The sequence below is a fragment of the Ochotona curzoniae genome, unplaced genomic scaffold (assembly GCF_017591425.1).
Source record: "Ochotona curzoniae isolate NIBS_2020 unplaced genomic scaffold, NIBS_Ocur_1.0 scaffold_4506, whole genome shotgun sequence".
Lineage (NCBI taxonomy): Eukaryota > Metazoa > Chordata > Mammalia > Lagomorpha > Ochotonidae > Ochotona > Ochotona curzoniae.
The window spans coordinates 29,911,844-29,935,908 of NW_024467119.1; the positions used below are offsets into that span (position 1 = coordinate 29,911,844).

A 24,065-nucleotide genomic window follows, 5' to 3' on the forward strand; every position below is an offset into this window, starting at 1 on the left:
CGTACTGTGCCCCGCAGTGTCAGGCCGACACACCCGCGCCGCGGTCCCCTGGCTCGGCCCCTCGGGTCCTGTCACCCTCGCTCTCCAGCTTGGGCCTCTCCCCTCCTCCCCGCCCGCGGGGACCCCTCCCCGTCCCGCCTCCGGCCGGCTCCGCCGCAGCCGCCATTGGCACGGGTCTGCCCCAGAAGGACGCCCATTGGCCGTGTGGGAAGTCCTTCACCTCGCGCATTCCGCCGCCTCAGGCTCACGAGGAAACTTCCTTATTATTGTGACGCCGAAAACGGAGAAACCCCTTCCCGGGCCAGAGGAGCTGTGACTGGTGGAATCCCCGGGCTGCTGTCCGGCTGCTGCGGAGGTGCGTGGGGCGGAGGCCGGGATGCTGGGGAGCAGGGCGCCGCCGCGCAGCTGTGGCTGCCGCGTTCCATCGCGCACGGCGAGGGGCGGCTTCGCGGCTCGCGCGCCTCGGGTGGCGGCGGAGGTAGTGGCGGGGGCAGCTGCAGGGGACCCTCGGTGCGAGGACCGCTGCCTCGGCGCGAGGAGGTCGGGGCGCCCCGTGGGCCTCGCGCGCCCCTGCCCGCTGTTCTCGGAGGGGTGGGGGTGGGGAGGGGTTCACCCTTCTGCCAGACAGCCCCGCGCTGGGAAATGCTGAGAGCCTTAAAATAAAACTGAATACGATAAAAATGGAAGCGTCCGCTCCCCTGTCCCGGTTGCCCGCAGCCACGGAGGAATAGCGACGCTGAGACTCCCAGCGAGGGCTCCCCCGTCCTGTCTCCTCCCTTGCTCCTATTGAAATTCCGGGGCGCTCGGCTGGCTGCCCGGCGGGAAGGGTGTGAGAGCCGGCGAGGCCTCCTTGAGTGGAGGGACTCCCACGGCTGCCGTGAGGAGTTTGCGTCGAGGACGCGCGCGGGCCACGGCGTCCGAGGAGCTGGAGAGGCCGCGCCTCCAGGTGGAGCGGGCAGCGAGGGGGCGTGCGGACACGTGTGTGTATGGGGGGGGGGGGACACGTAAATGCGCGGCAGGCGCCAGGTGCGACTCGGGGAGGCAGTGTAAGTGTAACCGAGTGGGCCAACCAGGCAAACCAGACGGAGCGGAGGAGCGGGTGATGGAGACAGCAACTGCGACCGTGCTTGGATGCTGTGCGGGCGCCTGAGCTCCAGGGAATAGGTGTTTGAACTTTGCCGGCGGCTGGTGCCTGGGTACTTGGGCTTTGAAATGAACCCGGGTAGGAGGTCCCTTTCAGTTCCCTGCTGAGTCTTCTAGGATCTTGTTGGTGTGTGTCACGCACCACATGCTCTGGGAAGGGACGATTCGAGAGCACCCTTCCATTTTTGTGTGCCTTCTGGCTCTTTCCACAAATAGGAAGCTATTTCTAGAGTCTTTTGGTTGATGATTTGATAACATCCAGACTGGGGAACCAGAAATCAGGAGCGGATTACCCAGCTTTCTAAAGGCAGGGGCTGGGGAGAGAGGGTATCATGCTTTAGGCGGCTTACGGCACGCTCTTTCCCTTAGTGTTTTCCTGCGCTCTGAGGCGGAAAGCTAAAGGGGAAAGCTAACATAAGCGAATTAAATATTTTAGAACAAAATAGGTGAATTACATATGCCACATCCTTGTCTGACCCCAGAAAGCTAGGAACCTTCTGGACAAAGTGCAATGCAGGAATGAATCCAGGAGACAGGTTGAAAATCTCTGCAAGAGTATAGCTTCTCCTTTGGCAAGAAAAAACAAAACAAAACAACCCCCAAAACCCAGTCCTACTGTGGCAGGGAGTAGCTGAGGGTTCATTTTTGAGAAAACAAAACCCAAAAGTCAAACAGGATTCCATAATAGTCTGATGGTGAGGGTGAAGCCGCTGGCTATATCATTGCTTAAATTGAAGTTTCTTGAGATTGGTGCGATCAATTAGAAACACCCTTAATCCACAGTGAGAGTAGTGCCCCTGCTGGAAACATTAGCTTTGCATCCGTTTTGTAAATGCGGGTAGTATTCTGCAAATGGAATGGTCCATGCAGCAAGGTGATAGAGGATGATCTCCATAATAGATATGACTGAAAACTCCATGCTCTGTGTGCTCCGTGGGCAGACAAAGACAACAGACAGTGTGGAATTTTCTAGCCATTGCTCTTCCTTGTACAAGCTGGAGATTTTAAGACAACAGCACTACTGTCTATCAAGATGGCTGGAGTTTTACATCATGATGTCTCTAGCTGATGTTTCGAGGTGGTGGATGTCTTCAGAGCTAATTAGAGGTTATCTTACTGCGTTTGGACCAAATGGAAGTCTTAGGATACACTGACTGGGGAGTAGCGGAGCTTGCATAATTGAAAGATATTCTTGTTTTCGGAAGTTTTCTTCTGCCTTTTTTGCTTGCTGTACCCTGGCAGCACTCCGATTCTGTACTCAGGTTCATTCTTATTTCCTTCATTTACAGAGCTGCATGGTGAGCTGGGATAGGTCTGGCTGCTCCTTCAGAGTCCTGTGTGTGATTGGTGGTAAGTGACTTCGTGTTGTCAGGGTGGGCTTCTCCTGTCGTTGGAGCTGCTCCCGCCTGCACAGATGCCATACATGATTCAGGCAGTCAGGCTGGTGGCGAGGGAGGGGCCTTCTCACCTCCTCGTGCCTGCTTCTGCTGTGAGGCCTTGAGGAGCACCTGGGGACCACAGACATCCATGGTTTTTGGCTTCTGTTTCCACCTCTTACTTCCAGGAGCAAAGTCCCCAAGGCCTCCGCTGCATTAAAACGCTGTTAGGAATATAAATGCCCTGCTTAGAGCTAGCCTCAAGTGGACTTTAAGGCCTCTTTAATAAGATTAGCTCGGTAATGATAGAGCTCGGCCCCATTTAGACATTTACTGCATTCAGGAAGAGTGCTTGCTGGGAGCAGAGTAAGTGAACTGTTTCTTTGTAAGTCCGGGTGACCGAGGAAGCCAGTTTAGTTAAGCTATTGGGGTTGCTTTGCTCATTCCTGCCCCCCCTTGCACTGGCTGACCTAGGTTTAGCCTTGCTATACATTGCCAGTAATATACCCAGTATGAACACACCCATTACGCACAACCTCCACCTTAAACTCTTAGTTGCAGAGTGGAAGAAAGGGTGTGCCTTTTGTGGCTTGACTTCCTTTTGTTTGAGAGATGTATGGGGTCCTGTTTGAGAAGGTGAAGTTTAGGGTCTGGTAAGGGAGACTGAATTCCTGTCTTCACTACGTTTGTCAGTTTCCATTTAAGCTGCTTATTTGCATATGTTCTGCTGGGAGACTTAACCTTGTTCTGCCTTGGGGGTTTTCAAGGTGGTTTTGTCAATTTACATTCCCCCTTTCCTGTAAGAGTGCTGGCTGTTGGGTATCTTTGATTTGACAAAGTGTAAATTAAACCACCTATGTAAAGTTTGGAGACCAGACCAAATGTATAGTAAACTCGCAGTCCTAACAATTGTGAATTTGTCTTGTTGAGCTCCTGCTTGTTGAGCCCCTGCTGTGTACTAGTTTCTAGGGATTGGGTACTTCGAGGAAGCTCAATCTCTCATCATGAACATCCGCTCCTCAGTTCTAGTTTGTGATTTTGAAGCTCACCATTTTCTGACAGCAGCACTTGTAAAATGCTTTTTAATTTTTAAAAATATTTTTATTAGAAAGATAGGTCAGATTTACGGAGAGGAGGACAGGGAGAGAAAGATCCTCAGTCTGCTGGTTCACTCCCCAAGTGGCTGCAGTACCTGGAGCTGAGCTGATCCGAAACCAGGAGCCTCTCTGAGTCTCCCATGCAGGTGCAGGGTCCCAAGGCTTTAGGCTATCCGCTACTGCTTTCTCAGACCGCAGTAAGCAGGTAGCTGGATGGGAAGTAGAGCATCCGGAACATGAACCGACTCCCACATGGAATCCCAGGGCATACAAGATGAAGATTTAGTCATTGAGCCATCGTGCTGGGCCCTAGAAAGCTTTCCATTGTGAAAAGAGATGGTATTTTATTTTAAAATAGGTTTATTTTATTTGAAGTGTTACGGGGTGCGAGTGAGATCACACCAGACATGTCTAAGGTTTATTAAGGAGTCTTTATTAACTAAGCTTGGTGATAATGGAGCACATTAGAAATAGCAAAACACAAGTCCACAAGGCAATCCAAACAAACATATTCCAACCAATCATAATCCAATCAAACATAACCCCAAGAGGAACAAGTTGTCACTACCCTTAAGTCCATGTGTTAAGCTGAAGACCTATGTCCCAGCTTCCCCAACAATATAAGTTATCCTTAGAGACATGCAACGAATAACCTGGACACGCTTACAGAGCTGCAGACATTAACCTTTTATGGCTTCTCTGCCTACATTCCATCACTGCTGGGCCTCACCCTCCTGCAACTCCTGATAGTACACAAACCAGAAATAGCATTGCTATAGCCATTGTCCATCTAAGCAGTACACAGGGACCATGCTCAGTGGATTACCTGTCCTGGGTCAGCCAAGAGCCGAGGTGCCAGAGTAATGTAAGCACCTGACCAGAGAGAGAGACTTTTCTTTACAAGCCTTTTAAAGGGGCTTATGAGGGGAGTCCTTTGAAAACTGTCCCCTTTCAGATGATAGGTGAATCTCAAGTAGGCAAGAGGGGAGTGGCCGAGGATGGAATTAACATTCCATTGCTGTTAGGACACACCTTCAGGACAGAGGATAGGGGACACAGTCACATTTCATTTGTCCACTGTCAATGGGTGCTGGCTATCACTGGCTACATCCCATAACAGAGTTAGAGAAAAGGGGAAGAGAGAGGGAGAGAAAAAGAAAGAAAAGAGAAAGAGAGAGAGAGAGACAAAGAAACAAACTAACTAACTTTCCATCTGCTGGCTTACTCCCTAAATGGCTGCAAGGACCAGGGTTCAGCCAGGCTGCAGCCAGGAGATGCCTCTGGGTGCAGGGCTCGAGCACTTGGGCCATCTGCTGCTGCTGCTTTCCCATGCTACTAGCAGGGGAGCTGGGTCCGAAATGGAGAAGCCAGGACACAACACTGTGATTGATTGATTGATTGATTGATTGATGTACTGCATTGGGCGGCTTTATCTAACTTGAGCTGAAAAGCAGAACTATCTGCAGCCTGAAATTGTGGGAATCTGGCTTTCTCAGATTGGGTTCAATTTGCTAGGTACCTGTCAGGCCTCTGTTTTGGTTCTTGTTCACTTTGCCCAGCCCATAAGACACCAAGATGCAGGAACCTGAATTCCTTCTTGGAGAAGCTCACAGTCCCGCTGGCTCTGTGCTGGAAGAGGAGATGGGTGACTCGGCCTTACTGACACTTTGCAACTTGTATACATTGTCAAGTGTTCAGAGGCATAAGCTAATGCATGTGGTGTTTAGGTTAAGATGCCAGACAATAAAAGGATAGAATCAGAACTTTAGCCTTGCGCTTGAAGCTGCTCCTCTTGTGTGCTTTCCAGATTGTTCTCTGGGTCCCTACTGTGTCTAATCATAGCCTCGTATTTTGTGTTTATGGTTGCTTTACTTTCCTTCATCATTTTACCAAAACAAGTATATTTATTTCCACATAAAATATTTGTTCTGCTTGAGTCTGAAATTTATGAAAACAAATCATACTCTGAATTCTGTCAGTGAACATTCTTATTAAGATTAGTGCCACAGTTGTTACAGATGGAATTTATTTTTCACTGCTGTACCGCATCTGTCTTATATATGGGCTACAGTTTATCTGTTTTTCTATTAATGAACATTTGGGTTTTTGTATTTATTTATTATTCATCTGAGAGAGAGATTGATTCCATCCTATGGTTCACTTCTGCAAATGGTTGGCAGGAGCTGGCTGGGGGTCCAAAGCTGGGAGACAGAAATTTAGTTCAGGCCTCTGTTTTGGGGTAGCAGGGACCTGATTAGGCAAGCCATCACTGTATTTACAGGAGGCTGGAGTCAGGAGCCTTAGCCAGATACTTTGATGTGGGATGCAAGGATTCTAACCAGTGCCTTAAGCACTAGGCCAGATGCCTGCTGCTCATATGAATGTATCTGTATCTATAGCTATATCTATCTACATAGATACATAGATATGAATAATATTATGTATATGTATATCTGTATCTTGGTACATGTATTCAAGAGTTTCTCGCTGCCTTATATAGATAGCAATTAGCCGAATGTGTCCCCTTATTTGAAAATGTTAATCAATTGAATCCTGTTAATGTTTTAGTCCTTCAGATGAAGTAGTCACATCCCAAGTTCCAAGCAGCCATGTGTGGCTGGTGCTGCCTACCGTAGTGATGCATAGTGTTTCCCTCTTTCTAGAAAGTTCTGATTCCAGGCTTCCTTGTCTTTGTGTCAGCTGTTCTCGGCATGCTGCCTCAGCACCACCGATGCTTAGCAAGTCACCCAGCGCTGGTCCTGTGTCCTGCCGTAAAGTGACTGTGCTGTGGGTGGCGTTCGTATCTATCCTCATTTGATAATGCCGACTTGTTTTCCAGGTAGTTAGTTTATCTAACTTGTTTTCCAGGTCAGTTTATCTATCTGCCAGCTGCATATAGGGCTGTGCAGTGTTGACTTGGCTTTTTGGTTCTGGTGGTCAGGTCCCGCTTGTGGTCGCTTACACAGACAGCGGGGAGCTCAGCCCCAGTAAGTAGAGAAGGTGCAGCTGTAAGGGGTGATCAGAACAGAGGTTGGAATGTTCCATGTGTTGGCTCCATATGAGGCTAACGACCAGAGCAACTGAAGCAGAGAGAAAACTGCGTGGTGTGGCTTCACGTTGTCCAGGACTCCTCTCTGCCGTCGGAGCTGCTTCTGCCTGCGGTAGCAATGTCTGCTGGTGAAGCGCGACAGGAGAATTTGTCTTTGTTGTGTGATCAGTCCTGGAGTTAATTCTGCATTTGAGATTTGGTTCCTGCCTTGGATTTTGGAGCACCTGCAATGCACTGAAGCCTGGGACTGCCTGTTTCTGCTGTTTGAAAGGATCCTTCCTCTCTGTCCCCCGCACAGGAAGTTTGTGGAAGGTGTGTTTGGTGAAAATAAATTGTGCATGGATTGAAAAATAAATTAGCACCAGAATAAGCTGATCTTTTAGACATCACTTTTCCATGAGATTTTTGAAGTGCCTTCATATGTCATCTAGGTAGTCACTTTTATTTGACAGGAAGCTTATCTTTGTTTGGAATGAAGTTTGGAGGCCCTGCGTGAGTGTTTTTGGGTTTCTGTGACTTTCAGAAGCCAGTTGGGTGGCCATGTGCCTGCAAGTTTAGGGATGGAAGGAAGGCCATCTTGGAGCAGTCGGCATAGTAAAAGTGGAGAGAGATCTGCCTGCCCATATCCCCCTTGGGAGTTTAAAAGGAAGAGGCAGGTCATGCTGCTTTATGGAAGTGTAGGCTGCCCGCAGGACACAGCCGACGCTGGGGGCAGGGAGCAGGACACAGCACGCTTGCCTGCTGTGGGGACTCTGCTGAGGCTTCCCTGCCAAGTGCTGGGGTTGGGGTGTCAGTGGCTACAGCATCCTGCTGGGCTCTTTGCCCGTGGGGGGTCTCGTGAGTCCTCACAGCACCCTGTCGCTCTCATCCCGGTTTCAGACAGTGACCAACAGGGAGCGGTTTATCCCCTTCCCATGTGCTGCCAGGTTTCCCAGCCAGCAGTGGTCACTTTGCTGTAATTTGAGTCCTGTGAACTCCAGATTCAATGTCCTGCACCTTCTCTGGAACACAGATAAGCAGAAGGGCTGAGGGCCATGGGAGGGGGCCAGGTCTGACCCTTTAGCTTGGTGACGTAAGTAAGAGTAAGGAAGTGCAGGGGTGGGACAGCTAGAGCTGAGTGCTGGACCTGTACTCTGCAGCAGTTGTATGTCTTGAGGGGAAATGAAAGATTCGCTTTTCAGCAAGTGAGGGAGACCGTGAGTTTGAGAAAGCAGGTAGGAGGGTGCAGGAGATGAGGCCCGCAGTCTCAGGTCATTGCTGAAGCTGGACCTTTGCACCAGCAGCCACCAGACCCATGACTGCCAGTGGATTGTGCCTAAGGTGAAAGCCGTGCTCCTGGCTGGCTCCTTCCCAGTGCGCTCAACTGCATCCCAAGAGCTGGCTCACGTGCATGCCCCTTGCTGAGGCTCTGGCTGAGCATCATGATGACCTAGATCATATTTCCAGGTAGGGCTGATGGCTCATTCGCAAGGATTCATCTTACTGTAGGCACTTATATGATACAGCATTTTTTAGTGTTTGTCTGCTTGATGATTCTTTTCTGGAAACTCAGGTGGGAAGGATTGTGGGTCTTCCTAAACAATTGTTCGTTGTCTGAGCTTTTTTTTTCATAAACTGTCTCGACTGGTCCATCAGGAGTGAGGCCATACCTCAGATTGCTCACCCGGATTGTATTTGGCTAAAGTGAGTGCACACACACAGGTCAGCTGACTGTCAGGGACTGACTCAGGCTAAATAGGCTCGCAGAAAGCTGATAGACATAGCACGCCAAATTAATAATGAGGGCTAGGAGTGCCAAGGAAGCTTAGGACAGCTGCTCACCGTGTTCCATCCCTGTGGTAGGGTCTGCCCCGGAAACCAGGTTATTTTGGGTTGCTTGTAAAATCATGGCATCTCAGCAAGGCAGGTGGTTGGGTGAATTTAGTGATTTGGGTTATGGTATCTAATCCACCCATTGTCACTACTGGAAAACAATTACTTAGCAGACTAGAAACCTGTGCTGAGTGACCAAGGACAGTGCTGGGGGCCCAGCAAGGAATCTGACCCTTTGGTTCTCCATTTTCTTGGCTCCTTATTGTTTAGCATAGAGGTCAAGAGCACAGAAACTAGGTTTGAATCCCAGCTCTCCTACTGCTGTCTTCTATATTACTTGGTCAAGTCATTTAATACTGTGTCTCACTTTGGGAGGATGGGGGTTAGGAGCATATGGATTTTGTTTTCTCTGTAAACAAATTAAAGATAATAACAGCAGTACCAGTCTCATAGAAGTTAATAGCTGTGGGATTGGTGCTATGGTATATCGGGTTAAACCTCTGATACGATGCTGGCATCCCATATGGGTGCCAGTTCCAGTCCCAGATGCTCTGCTTTCTTCAATCCAGTACTCTGGTAATGGCCTGGGGAGGCAACAGAAGATGGCCCTGGTGCTTGGACCTCTGTTTCCCCATGGGAGACCCGGAAGAAGCTCTTGGCTGCAGCCTGGCCTAGCTCTGGGTATTATGGCTATCTGGGGAGTGAACCAGTGAGTGGAGAATCTCTCTGTATCTCCTTTTCTCTGAGAACTTCTGCCTTTTAAATGAAAATAAATACATTAAAAAAAAGTTAATAACTGTGAAACACATATAGAAGTGCCAGACCCAGAGTAAATGCAAATGGTCTTATCTGTTGTTATTATGAATAACCTAGTTATTAATATTATCAGTGAGGAGTTTTGAATTGCAGGTGAGAGAAATACAATGTGATGAGATTCAGCAAAAAAAAAAAAAGAGAAAAAAGGACTGATTGGGTTATAAGGAATCTTCAGTTCTTGAAAAATATGTATTATGAAAAACCAGGGTATGGATTAAAAAATAAAGTTTGTGCTTTTAAAAGATTTATTTATTTTGAAAGACAGAGTGACAGAGAGGCAGGCATAGACAAAATGATCTTCTACCCACTATTTTATTTTCAGATGCTGTCAATGGTGGGGCCCAGCCTGACTGGAGCCAGGTGCCTGGAGCTCCATCCAGGTGTCCCACATGGGTGGCAGGGATCCAGGGGTATCATGGGCTGCTTTCCCAGGTACCTTTGCAGGGTACTGAATCAAAAGCAGTGTAGCCAGGGCTGGAACTGGCACTCAGATATGGGATGTCAGCACTCCCCCACTGAACCCGGAAAATGAAATTTTTGAATCAAAGTGAATGTGTTTTAATTTCATTGTCATGATTTCTATAATGTCACTGTGGGTACCACATTGGTGAATACAGAATCCCAGCTCGTAGGCAAATACAGGGTTAGTTTCCTGCATGCTTCTGAGCATAGCATGCTGTCAGCAGACCGATCCACAGACTTGTCCCAGATGTTTCTGTTCAGACACCTTACAGAGTATCTGTTTCTTACAGATAATTATAAACAATCTTTATTATAAAACATTGCTGCCACTTGGGGAGTGAGCCAGCAGATGGAAGATCTTTCTCTGTCTCTCTTTTTTCTCTCTAAATCTGCCTCTCCAAAATTAAATAAGCCTTTAAAAAAAATTGAGTCTGTCTCTGACCCTTTCTGACTTTGGGCTTCTTTCGGTTGTTGTCTGCTGTTTATTGGTTGCCATGTCATGAATCCACAGTTGAGTTGCTTTTGCATGTTTGCTATCACTTCTTCTTTTGTTTTTTGTTTTTTTTTTTTTTTTTGGAATTAATTGACATGGTATTGAGTAACAAATATGTTAAAAATGCAAGTTCTTAACCACATCCTGTGACTATTTCATTAACATTTCAATTTTAGTTTATATACAACCGGATTCTATGCACCTTAAAATGGCTTTAGGGTACTATTCAGCTGTCTCGTGTCTATTGTCATTTTAGTATTTAGCAGTTTATAGTGTTGATGCTATCACTTCTTGAGCTCTTTCTGGGCTGGCCTCATGTACAGCTGAAGGATTTTCTCATCCCTTTGGGGATGTCCGCATTGTTGAACTCACCACCAGCATCTTAGTGCGTGTCTTGAAGGGCACTTAACCTAGCACTCATAGTTTTTCTTATAAGGCATGTTGTGCCTAGGAGCACTGGCTTGTGCTGGAGCTCGGTGCTCCATGGCTGTTTTAAACAGCAAATTCATCATCATCAACAAAAAAGTACAAAAATTGTGAAAACCGTGGAACTAAGCTCACTGTGAGCAGGCATTGAGGTATCTATCCTCTACAAATCAAAACAGGAAGGCAGGGATGCTTGCCTTTTGCCAGAAATGTTTTCATCTCTGCATATATCTGAGAATGACAGGAGAGGTGCTCCAACTGTTGATTTTGGGGTTATAGATAACACTTCAGCAAGCAGGCAAATGATCAGGTATGGAGTCCACAAATGATGAAAGTCATCTGCACCTTGGAATAGGAAAAGTAGTGGTGCTGGCACCAGGCCACAGGCGACCTAAGGCTCAGTCATGGTTGCTCGACTCCATCCTAGTTGAGATTCTGGCTGCTAGCGTCCTTATCTCTCAGAGGTATGCTCCCTGTGGAAGGGAGTGCACCTGCCAGTGGCCTTGGCTGTCTTTTGGAAGCAAAAGGCATTCTTCCGTCACAGTTGCGTGTTACCTTGAAAGAGAAGGACTCTGGCTTAGTTGTAGGTTTGCACCTGTCTGGCCCCATCACCATGGGTGAGGGATGGTGTTCTCTGGTGGGGGGCGCAGCATGGGGCATATGGCTGAAGGTGGCATTCACCAAATGGCATGTGGCCTAGATTCATAGCTTGCTGCTGTCCCTGTTCAGCTGTGTGGCCTTTGGCACACTTCTTAATCGCGCCAAGGCTTGTTTTATCTGAACGTGAAACTAAAAATAGTCTTTACAAGCACAGGATTGTACTGAAGATGAAATGAGAATGATAGAAAATGCACATCAGCTTAGTGACTCACATAATCCCTGTTATGTGACTTACATAGTTTTGATAGGAGAAATAAGACAAAGTCATGCAACATTAAAAGTGAAGGAAGAAAAGTTGTATGAATAAGCACAATTAAGCAAGTTGAGGAAATTGAATTATGAATAGATGGTGTGATTTTGCTAGTGTATATGCATGTGCATTCAACACTATACCCTGTCTCACCCGTGCCGGTTTGTATTTTTTCTTTCCTCTCCTCTCAGTCTTTGCAATCAGAGAATTTTGTTTGAGCTGAATACTTTTTCAGTTTAGAGTCTAGATAAGGAATGCAAATCATAGGGAGAAGTAGTGCTTTCTGGTTAAGATTGCTAATTAAGATTCAGTTTTTTTCTTTTATTTTAGAGATGTCTGTGTCTTTCTCCAAAGTCCCAAGAGTTCAGAGTAAATCAGCAAAAGCATAATGCAGTTGTAAAGTTAAATTGTACATACACACTAATGTCAGTAAGTTAAGGACACTGTAATTATCATCAGGAAAGGTTGAAAGAATTGACTTGGTCTGTGTCACAGTTTTCATTTATTTTTTAGTTATTTGGGCACAGCTTTCCGGTAGGAAGAGGAGTTTGTCATTTTAAAAGCTGAGTTTGCCCAGAGTAGCCAGTTAGTTGTGGAAATGAGTGAAAATCTTCTTCTGTAGCTTGGCAGGTAAATTTAGCCTTGCCGTGTTTTGCCTGCTGACATAATTCATGGTACAACATTATCATTTCCCTCAGAATTAAAAATAAATAAATCTTTTAAAAAAAGGATTAATGCTTTTGGCTTTGGGATGTTTTGATGTTTGAGTCTGTCCTTGATACTTTGACCTGTAGATCATAGAACACTGATTCTCAATGTGGCTAAAAACAGCTGGGATCCCATATGAGCAGCTGTTCATGTCCTGGCTGCTACACTTTCGATCCAGCTCCCTGCTGTGCCCTGGGAGAGTAGGGCAGAAGAGGGCCAAGTCCTTGAGCCCTTGCACCCACATGGGAGACTGAGAGGAAGCTCCTGGCTCCAAGCTTCAGATCATGTTGTGGCCATCTGGGGTTGAACCAGTGGATGGAAGACCTGCTTCTCTTTCTTCCTTTCCAATGTAAAAGATATGCCTTTCAGAGGCCACCATAATGTCTTCTCTGGCTAATCTTCCACCTACAAGGTCTGGCTTCCCATATGGGCATCACTTTGTGTTCTGGCTGCCCCACTTCCCATCCAGTTCCCTGACTGTAGCCTGGGAAAGCAGTAGAGGATGGTCCAAAGCCTTGAGACCTGCACCCCTGTGGGAGACCCAGAAGAATTTCCTGGTTCCTGGTTTTAGATTGGCTCAGCTCTGACCATTGCAGCCATTGGGAGAGTGGACCAGCAAATGGAAACTCTCCTTCTCTCTGTAAATCTGCCAACCTAATAAAAGTAAATGTTTAAAAAGTGTTAGGGGGCCTGGCATGGTATCCTAGCATCCCATATGGGAGCCGATTCATGTCCTGGTGGCCCCACTTCTCATCCAGCTCCCTGCTTGTGACCTGGGAAAGCAGTAGAGGAAGAGGTTCCTGGCTCCTGGCTTTGGATCAGCTCAGCTTTGGCTGTTAGGGCCACTTGGGGAGTGAATCAGTGACTGGAAGATCTTCCTCTTTGTCTCTCCTCTCTGTATATGTGTCTTTCCAATAAAAATAAATACATCTTTTTTGAAAGAAATAAATACAGTTTTTCTTTCAAAAGATTTTAATATCTGCATATATGAGGATTTATTTATTTGGAAGGCAGAGTTAATGGTGTAGAGGGAGAGATCAGTATTTAACCATCTTTATCCACTGGTCAACTCCCCAAATGGTGTAATGGCTTGGGCAGGGCAGGGCTGAAGGCAGGAGCCAGGAACTCCTTCTGGGTCTTCCTTCTTCTTCAGCCATCTTGGGCTGTGTTCCCAAAGTGCGGTAGTGGGGAGCTGTATTGGAAGTGAGCTGGCTGTGCCACACATGGTCCTCTCGTGGTGTCCAGTTTTGTCATGAAAATTTACAATTGGAAACTGAAATATCATCTGGATGACTTTAAGAGAATTCTTCCGTACTGTTTCCTTTCTCACTGAAATGAAACGATTCAGGCCTGAGATTGTGCTCATTAGATGTTGAGTGTTTTCCCTAAATTTTCTAAGAATTTCCCAGGATGATTAATTTTGTTTGTCATGGTTCACATTCTCACTTTCCATTGTCTCATTGTCCATTAGTCTCATTGACTTTTTTCTTAAGGTTTTTTTTTTCAGTTTATTTTTTATTTAGCCGTGTTTGGCAAAGTACAATTATCGCAGGGATGTTTATTGGGTCTTAAAGTTGGCAGAAGTTTAGGATTGTAAACTGTAATTACAAAACAGGCAGCAACACTGCTGTTTGTCAGTTCACGTGCTTGTTACCCTCTGGCCATAACTCTGCTCCCTGGTAATTTGGCCTTGACAGTACAAGGTGTGTTTTCCATAAGATGAGTTTGGGATCTCCATCTTCTCCTTTCTGTTCCGTGTTCTCCTGGAGAATGAGCCCCCTCTTAAGACTTCAGCAGTACAAAGCATCAGCACCTGGGAGTTTCTTTGTTGTTTTGTTTGTTTCTCAGGCAGCAGACAAGGTCCCTCTCAAGGCTTCATAAACAAAAGGAGGCCCTAGAGAATTAGTCACAAAACCCCCTCACTTAGCTGTATTTCTTCCCCTGTTAAGTATTTTGTGCCTGTTACTGAAATGATAATTCTAGCAATTAAACTCCACATTACAGACACAGTGGACATGTAGCAAGCGAAAGAAAAAAGGCACTTAGGATTTTTAATTGACAAATTAATTGTATGTATCTGTACAATGCAGTGTACGTGAATACCATGCCCAAGATCAAGTCGTGTATTTGTCACCTCAAACATTATCATTTCTTTATGGTGATAACAGTCAATGTCTGTCTTCCAGCTATTTTGAAATATACAATAAATGATTTGAACTATAGTCACCCTGTTGTACTGTAGAACACTAGAACTTATTCCTCATAGGTAATTGTAAGAAAAGTTTGATTGGGTTTGGGCTTGTGGCCTGGAGGTTAGGTCCTTTTGGGATGTTTGTGTCCCGTTTCAGAGCACGTGGTCCAAGTCCCAACACTTCTGTGTCTAAGCCTGCACTGCTGCCATGTGATCTGGGAAGCAGCAGGTGGTGGCTGAAGTACCAGAGTCCCTGGCATCCACATGGGAGACCCAGGTAGAGTTCCAGGCTCCTGGCTTTGGCTTGGTTGAGTCCCAGGTGTGGTGGGTGTTTGGGGAGTGAACTAGAGGAAAGGATGGAAGATATTTCTCTTTTTCTGCCCTTCAAAGCAATAGAACAAGTGAATATTTGAGACAGGTTTCACTGCTGTATGCTTTACCTACCATAAAACTTACCCAAGCACAATGTACAATCCAGATGTTTTTAATATATTAATAAAAAAAATACAATCAAAACCACAAGCTAAATTTAGATAATTTTCACCGCAGCTCAAAAGAAGCAGAAATAGTCACTTTCCCCTCTTCCCCCGGCCTCGGGCAACTACTCGTCTGCTTTCTCTGGCTCTAGAGATCAGCTTATTCTATGCATTTCACGTCACTGGCATCACACAACAGATATGCGGTCTTTTGTGGCTGGCTGCATTCCCTGTATTTTCACAGTTCATACATGGCGCGGCTTCCCCACATTGTGTGTACTCATCAGTTGACGGGCACTGGGGTTAGACCAACCTTTGATACTCCTGAGTGGGCTGCTGCGAACATTCGTGCACATGTTTTCTGTGTAGAAGTATTTTTGCGTTTCTCTAGAGAGAAAACCTGGAGTGAAACTGCTGAATCATCTGCTAACTCGGTTTCACTTTTGGAGTTGCCAGACTGCTTCCCAGAGCTACTGTACCATTTTCAATCCCCACCAGCCCCCTTGGAGGGCTCCGGGTTCTCACATTGTCACTGCTGCTTTATATCTGGCCATCTCAGTGGATAGTGAGCTGGTAGAGAGTGTGATGAAATTTTTGTTTTTGTTTGTATAAAAGGGAATTTTGAAGAAGGTAGTGAAACTGGAGGCTGGTGTCAACTATTCATCAGTCATCCAGAAATTAACCAGGACTCTGCTAAACAGGAGAAGTCTGTGGTTTGCTGTGGGCTCCATGTTGATGGACATGCAAATTTGGCGGGAAGTTGGTTCAGTCCTGAAGCTTGGGGCAGCTTGCCTGTGAGGGTCTCCGGCAGCCAGGCCAGGGGCTGCAGGCTCCTGCCTCCTGCAGGCTGCTCAATCTTGGCTGCAGGATTGAGCTCCTCATTTCAAGCGGTGAAATACTTCTAACCAAGCTAACAATGAGTTATTTGGCTTAAAACATTTTAGTAATTTAGTAAGCAGGAAACTCAAGGAAAAGATGTTCCGAGAAAGGACCAGGCAAACTTATTGATGAGACCAATTTTAAAACTGGTGTTTTCTGAACAGTCCATGAAGATTGTTGTTGTCAATCTCTTGTAGTCAGGGTGGCTCATTGGTGACATGTGAGCTACATTCTGTGTTCACCAACTGGTTCTAAACAGTTTATTTAGATTTTACACTCTTACTGAAGTAAAATGCTGGCAGCATCATTACAACTTACGGGCGAACTGAAAGGCTTCCATTTGAGATGCAAGACATTTTAAGAATAATTGGGAAAGGCTGTGTTATAAACTGGTTACATTTATCACCTAAGTTGATTTCAAACTTTTTTTTGACTTGACTTTAACTTTCCTCTCCACCCCGCCCCCTTTCTTTTTTGCTCACTCTTCTAGGCTACATGACTGTCTGAAGGAGAAGAACAATGTTATGCTGGGGGTATTGGTCTCTGGGCCAGCCAGGAATCAGCACCAACCTGCAAGGAATTGTGGCCGAGCCACAGGTGTGCGGATTCATAGCTGACAGAAGTGTCAAGGAAGTGGCTTGTGGAGGAAACCACTCCGTGTTCCTGCTGGAGGATGGCGAGGTTTACACGTGCGGCTTGAACACCAAGGGACAGCTGGGCCATGAGAGGGAAGGGAACAAGCCAGGTGAGTGTGCCTGCCGCTGACCAGGGAGCGAGGAAGGCTGGCCAGGCCAGGTCTTGCCTCACCTCACCCCGCAGCTGTGTTCGGGGCCTCCCCTACTGTTGGCAGTCTTGGTGTTATTCCACACTTTTGCAGGAAACAAACAAACAAAAACAACAACAACAACAAAACCAGACCTCCCCTTCTTCATTTTGTTAGAGAGGAAGCAGGAGGGTGACCTGTGAGTTCCTAGTTAGAGAAATGGGCTTACCCCAATAGCTGAAGGTCAAGCCATCGTGATGGTTTTTGTTCAGTACCAGAAGGGGTTGCTGCAAGTGACCTGTCCAGGCCTTTGTTCCCACGATGTGCGTGATGATGGGGGAATGGTGAGTGAGACACAGTGTTGAGGTGGCTCCACTGGTGCTGCTGTGGCACGACTGTCGGGAGTGCTGGGCAGTATGCTGATGAGTGGTGGGAAAGGGTGGAGCAGGAGAAGGGTGTTGGCCTGTGTGTGTGAGGGGCATTGGATGTGGCAGAAAGACCATATTCTGCATGCCTGAGTGAACCCTGTGGTATACATACAACGTGCAGTACCTGCCCAGGGCACCCCCAGCAGTACCCCGAGATTCTTAATAAAAGGCAGTGAGAGGGAGGCTGCTGGAAAGCTCAGGGCTAATTAATTTTCTTAATTGTTAGCACTTTCATTTATTAATAACAGGTGCGCTGCCTATGTACCATCTTGCGTTAAATTGTCATTTGCTTTTTACTCTTATTAAGTTTGACTCTCACTACCCGCATCACATGAATTCTTGAGATACTCATGTTTTTAAAATTTTTTTTTATTTTTCGTGATACAGTTCCTTGGGCTCAGGGAATTCCCCTTCTACCTTCCCCATAGCCCCTCCCTGCCACTGTTTTCCCCAATGTTATAACAGTGGTATAGTCTTTCAACTACAGTCACAAGTCCATCATGTTTCTGTTTGTATCCTGACATTGTAGGTATAGACAGCATTCCTAGTGTCAAGATACACTGAACAGTTTCATTGGGTGTCCTTTATTCGGTAAGCACAGATGTGTACAGTGTACACAGTGTACACAGCGAAGCACAGTGTAGCTTCACTCCATCATACAATCTCCTTGGTGCTGGTGTTTGGCATAGGAATTAACATGCTGCTTGGGACACCCACCTCCCATACTGATGTGCCAGCTCTGTACTCAAGTCTAACTTCCTGTTGTTGCCCATCCTGAGAGGTAACAGGTTGTGCTGTGTTTTTGTATTCAGTTCAGAACAAGACATTGAATTTTCCTAAAAGAACCACTTGGCTGTTTTTATTTATTTTTTTCTAGACAATTTTCCTCTTTTGTGTTTCTTTAGGTAAGTGCCTTTGGCATTAAAGTGAGCTAAATTTTGTCTGTCTGCTTCTTAGCTTTCTTCCCTCTCATGGTAAATGACCCTGGTAACCCTGCTCAGACACCAGTGTTGCTTCATAATCATTACTTTCTGCTGGTCAGGGCCGCAGGCCAGTCTGGAGCCACATGGTGATGTGTGCTTTGTGAGCCTACACTTCCTTGTTCTGTGCCCCAGGTTTCTGCATGAGTCGGCTCATCAGGCCAGCTCCCTCAGGAGCAGTACCCACTATTATAGCCAGGGGCATCCTTTACCTTTTGTTCCCGGCTCTTGGGAGTAGAGGTGTCCAGGGTTTTATAGAATCATCTGTAGACCAGCAGCCTCTGTGTCTGTACAAGGCACCTAATCCTACAGGGCCTCAAATGATACCGTTTTTAGAATAAAAACTCAGTGGAACATGCCACTTGCTGGTAAATTAGCACATCCTGTTCATAATGCTTTTTACATACAGAATACAACTGTATGCCATAAAACAAGCATGGGACAAAGGAAAGATTTTTGACTTTTACAAATGGCCTGCATACCAGCAATGATGAAGAAGCAAGGCATCCTCCTGCCTGTTGTCCAGCCGAACTGGTTCTCACTTTGAGCCTCTAAAGGTCCTGTTCCCCCAGGTGAGATCCTGTAGTGAGTCAACTTGCAGGTCCGCAGCCTGCTGCTTCCTGGGGGAGTGTCAGTATTGAGCAAGCACTGGGTCCTGCCTGAGGCCCCTTCTTCCCGCCTGTGATCCTGGCCGGATGTGGACCCACCCTGGCCAGTCTTGTAAAGCAGAGCCTGAGGAACTGCGAAGGGATGTTTCCAGGCCTCCCAAAGGCATAAGAAGTGACTGTGAGGTGAACAGCATTCCTGTGTTTGGCCTAAGGTGGGGATTAAAGCTCATGCTCTTTCCCAGGTGAGGGTAATCTGCGTAGATAGAGAATGCAGGGCCAGGCACTTATCCGTCATGCCGCACAAACCACGCTGCTGTGCAGTTCCATGAGCCCATGGTCAGCCTGGAATCTTCTCTGGAGTTAGAGGAAAATGGCTGAGCTGGGAATTTGAGAATTGTTGTCTCTAGTCCTTTATCCACCAGGAAGTAGATGTGTGGCCGTGGCAAAATTCTTGTTATTTCTGAGCCTCAGTTTCTTTCCTGTGAAGGGAAGAAACTTCCTTTTCTAACATTGTGGTTATTTATTTGTTTATTTAGAGATGCCTTTGTTTACTGGAAAGGCTGATTTGTAGGAGGAGAGAGAAATCTTGCACTGGTTCTTTCCTCAAATGGTTGGATCAGTTGGGCTTGGCTGAAGCCAGGAGCTTCATCCCAGTTTCTCAAGCACTCTGGCCCGTTTCCCACTGATTTCCAAGGTACAGCGGGGAGCTGGATTGGAAGTGGAACCGTCACGGCTTGAGCCAGTTGTCTCATGGGACGCTGACATCTCAGGTCGTGGAGTAACCCATTACACCTCAGAGTTGTGGTCCTAATCAAGTAGATACTAATGATGAAGATGACTCCACAAAGTGATCTGCAGCTGGGGAAGGCTGCCCTCGTCATCTGCCTTCTGTGTGGATTGGCTGTTGGGCCCACACACCTGGAGCTCAACAGTGGAGATAAGATTCACCTGTGGTAAAGGTGGGTGGGAGCAACACCGTAGGGTACTGCCACGGCAGAGCTGTGCTGGAGTTGTGGTGGAGAGTGGCTGTGCATGTAATTTGACATTTCTTCAGTTGATACTGCTCTGTGGTCCTGCTGCCTGGCAGCTGGTGAGCCCCGGATGTGAGCGAGACACAGCAGGGTAAGTCACTCATTGCTGGCTCGAACAGGTCAGGTCTCGGCTGTCACATCATGGGCAGGTACGTGCCATGGACAGTGCTGAGTGAGTCATGGGGAGTTTTTTACATTTAGCCAGGGGATCCAGCCCATGCTGATGATCTAACTCTCTAATAAACTGGTCTGCAGTATAAATTACAAGACATTCCAGAAATTCCTGTCATTCGTTCAGCTTGTCTGTAATTAACCAGTTCTCCATAGCAGCTGTGGTGTATAGGGCCTGTTTGAAAGGCAAGTTTGTGTAGGTATGTGCTTCCCTGTCTCTTTCATTGGTTGGTGTGTTCTAAGTCTGGGTACCATTGGGTGTATTTGTGATAAATGGGGCTTGCTGTCTCTGTGCCTGTGCAGAGTCCTGTCCAGAGAGCTGGGACTGGACGGGAAGTTAGTGTGTCTCAGGCAGTCCACAGCAGTGCTGTCTCCAGGGAGCTTCGGTGATGTTGGGGAGAAGAGCTGATGGAAGGCCCTTGTCCCAGAGGGGATGTTCCTGGGGGTAGTGGGCAAGGCTGGGACTTCACCTGGACATCACTGCCCAGATTCGTTGCCTTTGAAGTAGGAAGGATTTTTACAGAAATGAGCACAGGCCTGTTCCCTCCAGAGTTGAATATGAGCAAAAGCTGAGTTTGAGTTAATCCGGTGGTGATCTTCCTCCATTCTGAACACGTGGGGCAAGACCGAGGCTTCACAGTGCTGGTGGTGAGTGACTTCATGCCTGACTGCCAGTGGCTGCTGTGTGCACCTCCGCTGCTTCCAGTCTGAGCTTGGGTATGGCTAAGGTTCAGCTTTCCCTTGAAGGTGCAAGTGATTGTCTCCTGACTTGCTGAGAAGCGGTGGCGGAGTCACTTGGCACTATGGCTTCTGCTCACACACGTGCCTTGTATCTGTCCTGCCAGTCATCTGTCAGTCAATTCACTTTCTCTGGGTTGTTCAGCTATAACACACGGGAGTTCATTTTGGGGGTGCATTTTAAAATGTCACAGAGCAGTGTTATGGTAAGCTCTAATGACATTAAGGGTCGTGGGTCATAGAGATCCTTTTTTCTTTTCCTCCTCAGAAAATAGGCAACAATTTCCTATTTCTGTTGCCAGCACCGAGGTGACTGTGGTTTTCTCTAGGTGTGCCCTTGTGTGGTGGGGAGGGACATGCCAAGGACACAGTGAATATTGAAAGGCTGGCTAGGCAGCCTTCAAATATATCCCCTGTGCATTGGGCAGGGGGTGCTTCTGGCTTAGGTGTGCCCATGACTCAGAACTTTGTGGGATGGCCCAGGACGGGGAGTTTGGGGAGTCCCAGCAGTTTTTTTTCCCCTGCAGAGACTAATATTGTTCCATGTAAACACAGTGCCCACCTTGCAGAAGAGGGTTTTAGCTGTCCTGCACATTTGGCTCCTGTATGACTCTTATTCTTTTTTTTTTTTTTAAAAGTGTTTTTTATTATAAGGCAGATTTATTGAGAGAAGGTGAAACAAGATCTCGCTGGCTCATTCCCCAGCTGGCCGCAATGGCTGGAATTGAGGTGATCTGAACCTAGGAGCCAGAAGCTTCTTCTAGGTCTCTCACGTGTGGGTGCAGGGTCCCAAGGTTTTGGGCTGCCCTCCGCTGCTTTCCCAGGCCACAAGCAGGGAGCTGAAACATGAACTGGTACCCATATGGGTTCCCGGCACTTAAAAGGGGAGGTTTAGCCAGTTGAGCCATTGTGCCAGCCCCATGACTCTTGTTTATACTCACACTCATGGTCTGCCATCATCTTTTGCTCTCCCCAAATCAGAAATTGTTTTAGTGACTTGAGCATGATAGGATTGTTATTTCTTCCTGTTTTTGTTCTTGGACTCATAGCTGCATAAGACCTGGAGTTGGAAGCTGATATTGAAGAAGATAAACATGGATTATTTTTTTTTTCCTCACATGAGGTTTTCTTAAGTGATACAACATTAAGTAACTCCTGCAGTCTTTTATTAAAATAATATAAATTGGTTACCTATGAAAAAAATTCAGAATTTAAAAATATTGACTTTGAAGTTGAACGGCAGAGAAATGGTAGAAAGACGGGAGGAAGACAAAGCTCCCGTCTGCTGGTTCACACCCCAGTTGCCTGCAACTGCCATGTAGAAGCTAAAAACAGAGAGCTCCGTCTCCGCGGGGAGCTGGAACCCAATCCTTGAGCTGTCCTACCTCCCAGCGCCAGCACTAGCAGGAAGCTGAAACGGGGGTTGAGGTGGACTCTCCCCACAGTGCGCTAAGAAGGGATGTGTACCTGCGGGGGGCATTGTAGCCTCTGTGTCAAACAGTCCCTTTGATGCCTACCCAGCCACTGTGTAAGCACTATTCTTCCATTTTTGTGATTTATGTAAATGTCCTTTAACCTTTGTTTCTATGTTGGCAAGCAAGAGCTGTGGTTGGTACAGTTGTTTAATTTGACTGTTAAATTAGAAAAAATCCTGTATAGGCATCCCAGCATCCCAGAAAATCTGTTCTTAGCAACTGCCAAGGGTACCGATTTGTAAGCAGGCTCTCGCATTTTTGAGCAAACCTGTTTTGATTCATATCTCTGATTGGTTCCTTTCACTTCCTCCTGAGTTAGCTTCTCTCTTGCAGGTTATTTAATCCAATTCACATTTTGTATTCAATCTAAGTATTTCTGTAAGCATGCTCATCAGCATCTGTAACAGCTTGCCTGCAGTTTGATAAATGGGCTTTATAAAGCAGAACCTTCAAAAGCCTCTGTTCTCCCAACCCTGGTAGGAGCTGGGCATTCAGGGAGCTTGTCGGCTGCTCTAGGGCGTCTGAAGGACACGAAACTCTGCCATGTTAATCAGCTCTCGCTCAAAGGCGAACTAGCTGAGTTGCAAGGAAGTGGAGGTCCGTAATGACTTCCTGTTATTGAAGTGTGTGTTTCCATGGGCATAGCTGATGTAAAGGCAGAAGGTGCTGTAGGAAATACTCACATCTCCCCCACTGTGCTGGTGAGGGCCCGTGCCTTCCTCGCTGGGGATGGCAGGTGGTCCAAGAGGCAGCACATTCCTTTCGATTGATGGCCACAACCACAGTGATGATCCCTTTGGGCTGTGGGGAGAGCTTTCTTCTTCAGAGATCTATGTTCGGGAGCAATTGTCATTACTTTTATTTTCTGGGTAGTTATTTCTGTCTACAGTGGAGAGCCCCCTTTCTTTAATGATTTGAGTATTTGAGGATTTGTATTTATTAATGAACACACTCATTGATGTGAATGAAATGTTACTTGTGACTTAAGGATTTACAGAACTGCTTTTGAGTAATCAAGATGGTCTGCGTTGTGAAAGAGACTGAGTTTATTGTCAAAGTAGTTCACTCCACGCGGGAGAAGCTCTCTTCTTCTCTGATAGGCTTGCCAGTTTTAAGCTGATTAATCCTTGTGATAGCCTCACAAGGTAGGGGAATATTACTCTCTGCAGTATATATTATTTTTATTTTTTAAATTTATTTTTATTGGAAAGATTGACAGAGATAAGGAAAGACAGAAAGGTCTTCCATCTGCTGGTTTACTCTCAAGTGGCTGCATTGACCGGAACTGAGCTGATCCAAAGCCAGGAGCTTGTTCCAGGACTCCCACATGGGTGCAGGGTTCAAGGGCTTTGGACTGTTTTCAACGGCTTTCCCAGGATGCAAGTAGGGATCTGGAAGGGAAGTAAGGTAGCTGGGACATGAACTGGCACCCATAGAGGATCCCAGTGCATGCAAGGTGGGGATTTAGCTGCTGAGTCATTGCATTGGGTCCATATCTGAGGTATATGTAAAGGGAAAGGGAATTGTTTGTAATAGCCATATTTTGTAGTAATCCTGGAATTTTGTTCATGAACATTTTCCTTTTTTTTTTTTTTTTTTAACTTTGTTTAAAAGGTGGAGTTACAAACAGGAGAGACAGAAATCTTTTGTCTACTGGCTTACTTCTCATATGGCTGAAATACCCATGGCTGGGCCGGGCTGAAGCCAAGAGCTTGAAGCTCAATGCAGGTGTCTCGCATTGTGGCAGGGCACTTGGACCATCTTTTGGTTTTCCAGGAGCATTAGCAGGGAGCTGGTTGGGAAGTGAAGTAGCCAGGACTCTGGCCAGGACCCATATAGGATGCTGGCATTGCAGGTGATGGCTTAACCTGCTGGGTCACAGTGACAGCCCTTCTCTGATCATTCTAACCTCAAGCTGATTGGAAGCCTGGCTAGGATTTTGTTCTCAAGAAGCTGTTTTTATTATTATTATTTGAAAGGCAGATTTTACAGAGAGAAGTAGACAGACAAGGAAAGGAAGGGAGGAGAAAGAG

General features: G+C 46.6%; 1 protein-coding gene across 4 annotated transcripts in view; it reads left to right on the plus strand.

Moving 5' to 3' along the window:
* Window positions 1-241: 241 nt before the first annotated feature.
* The window catches only part of HERC3 (HECT and RLD domain containing E3 ubiquitin protein ligase 3), a 99,444-nt gene continuing 75,620 nt past the window's right edge, over window positions 242-24,065 (plus strand). For 2 of the 4 annotated variants that reach the window (XM_040967062.1, XM_040967064.1), the window contains exons 1-3: window positions 242-355; window positions 2,433-2,493; window positions 16,329-16,583. In XM_040967062.1, the coding sequence (XP_040822996.1) occupies window positions 16,358-16,583 (226 nt within the window). In that variant the 5' untranslated portion in view covers window positions 242-355; window positions 2,433-2,493; window positions 16,329-16,357. Of the gene's footprint in view, window positions 356-2,432; window positions 2,494-16,326; window positions 16,584-24,065 lie in introns of those variants that run through there. The other 2 variants (XM_040967063.1, XM_040967065.1) reach the window with 1 other exon arrangement.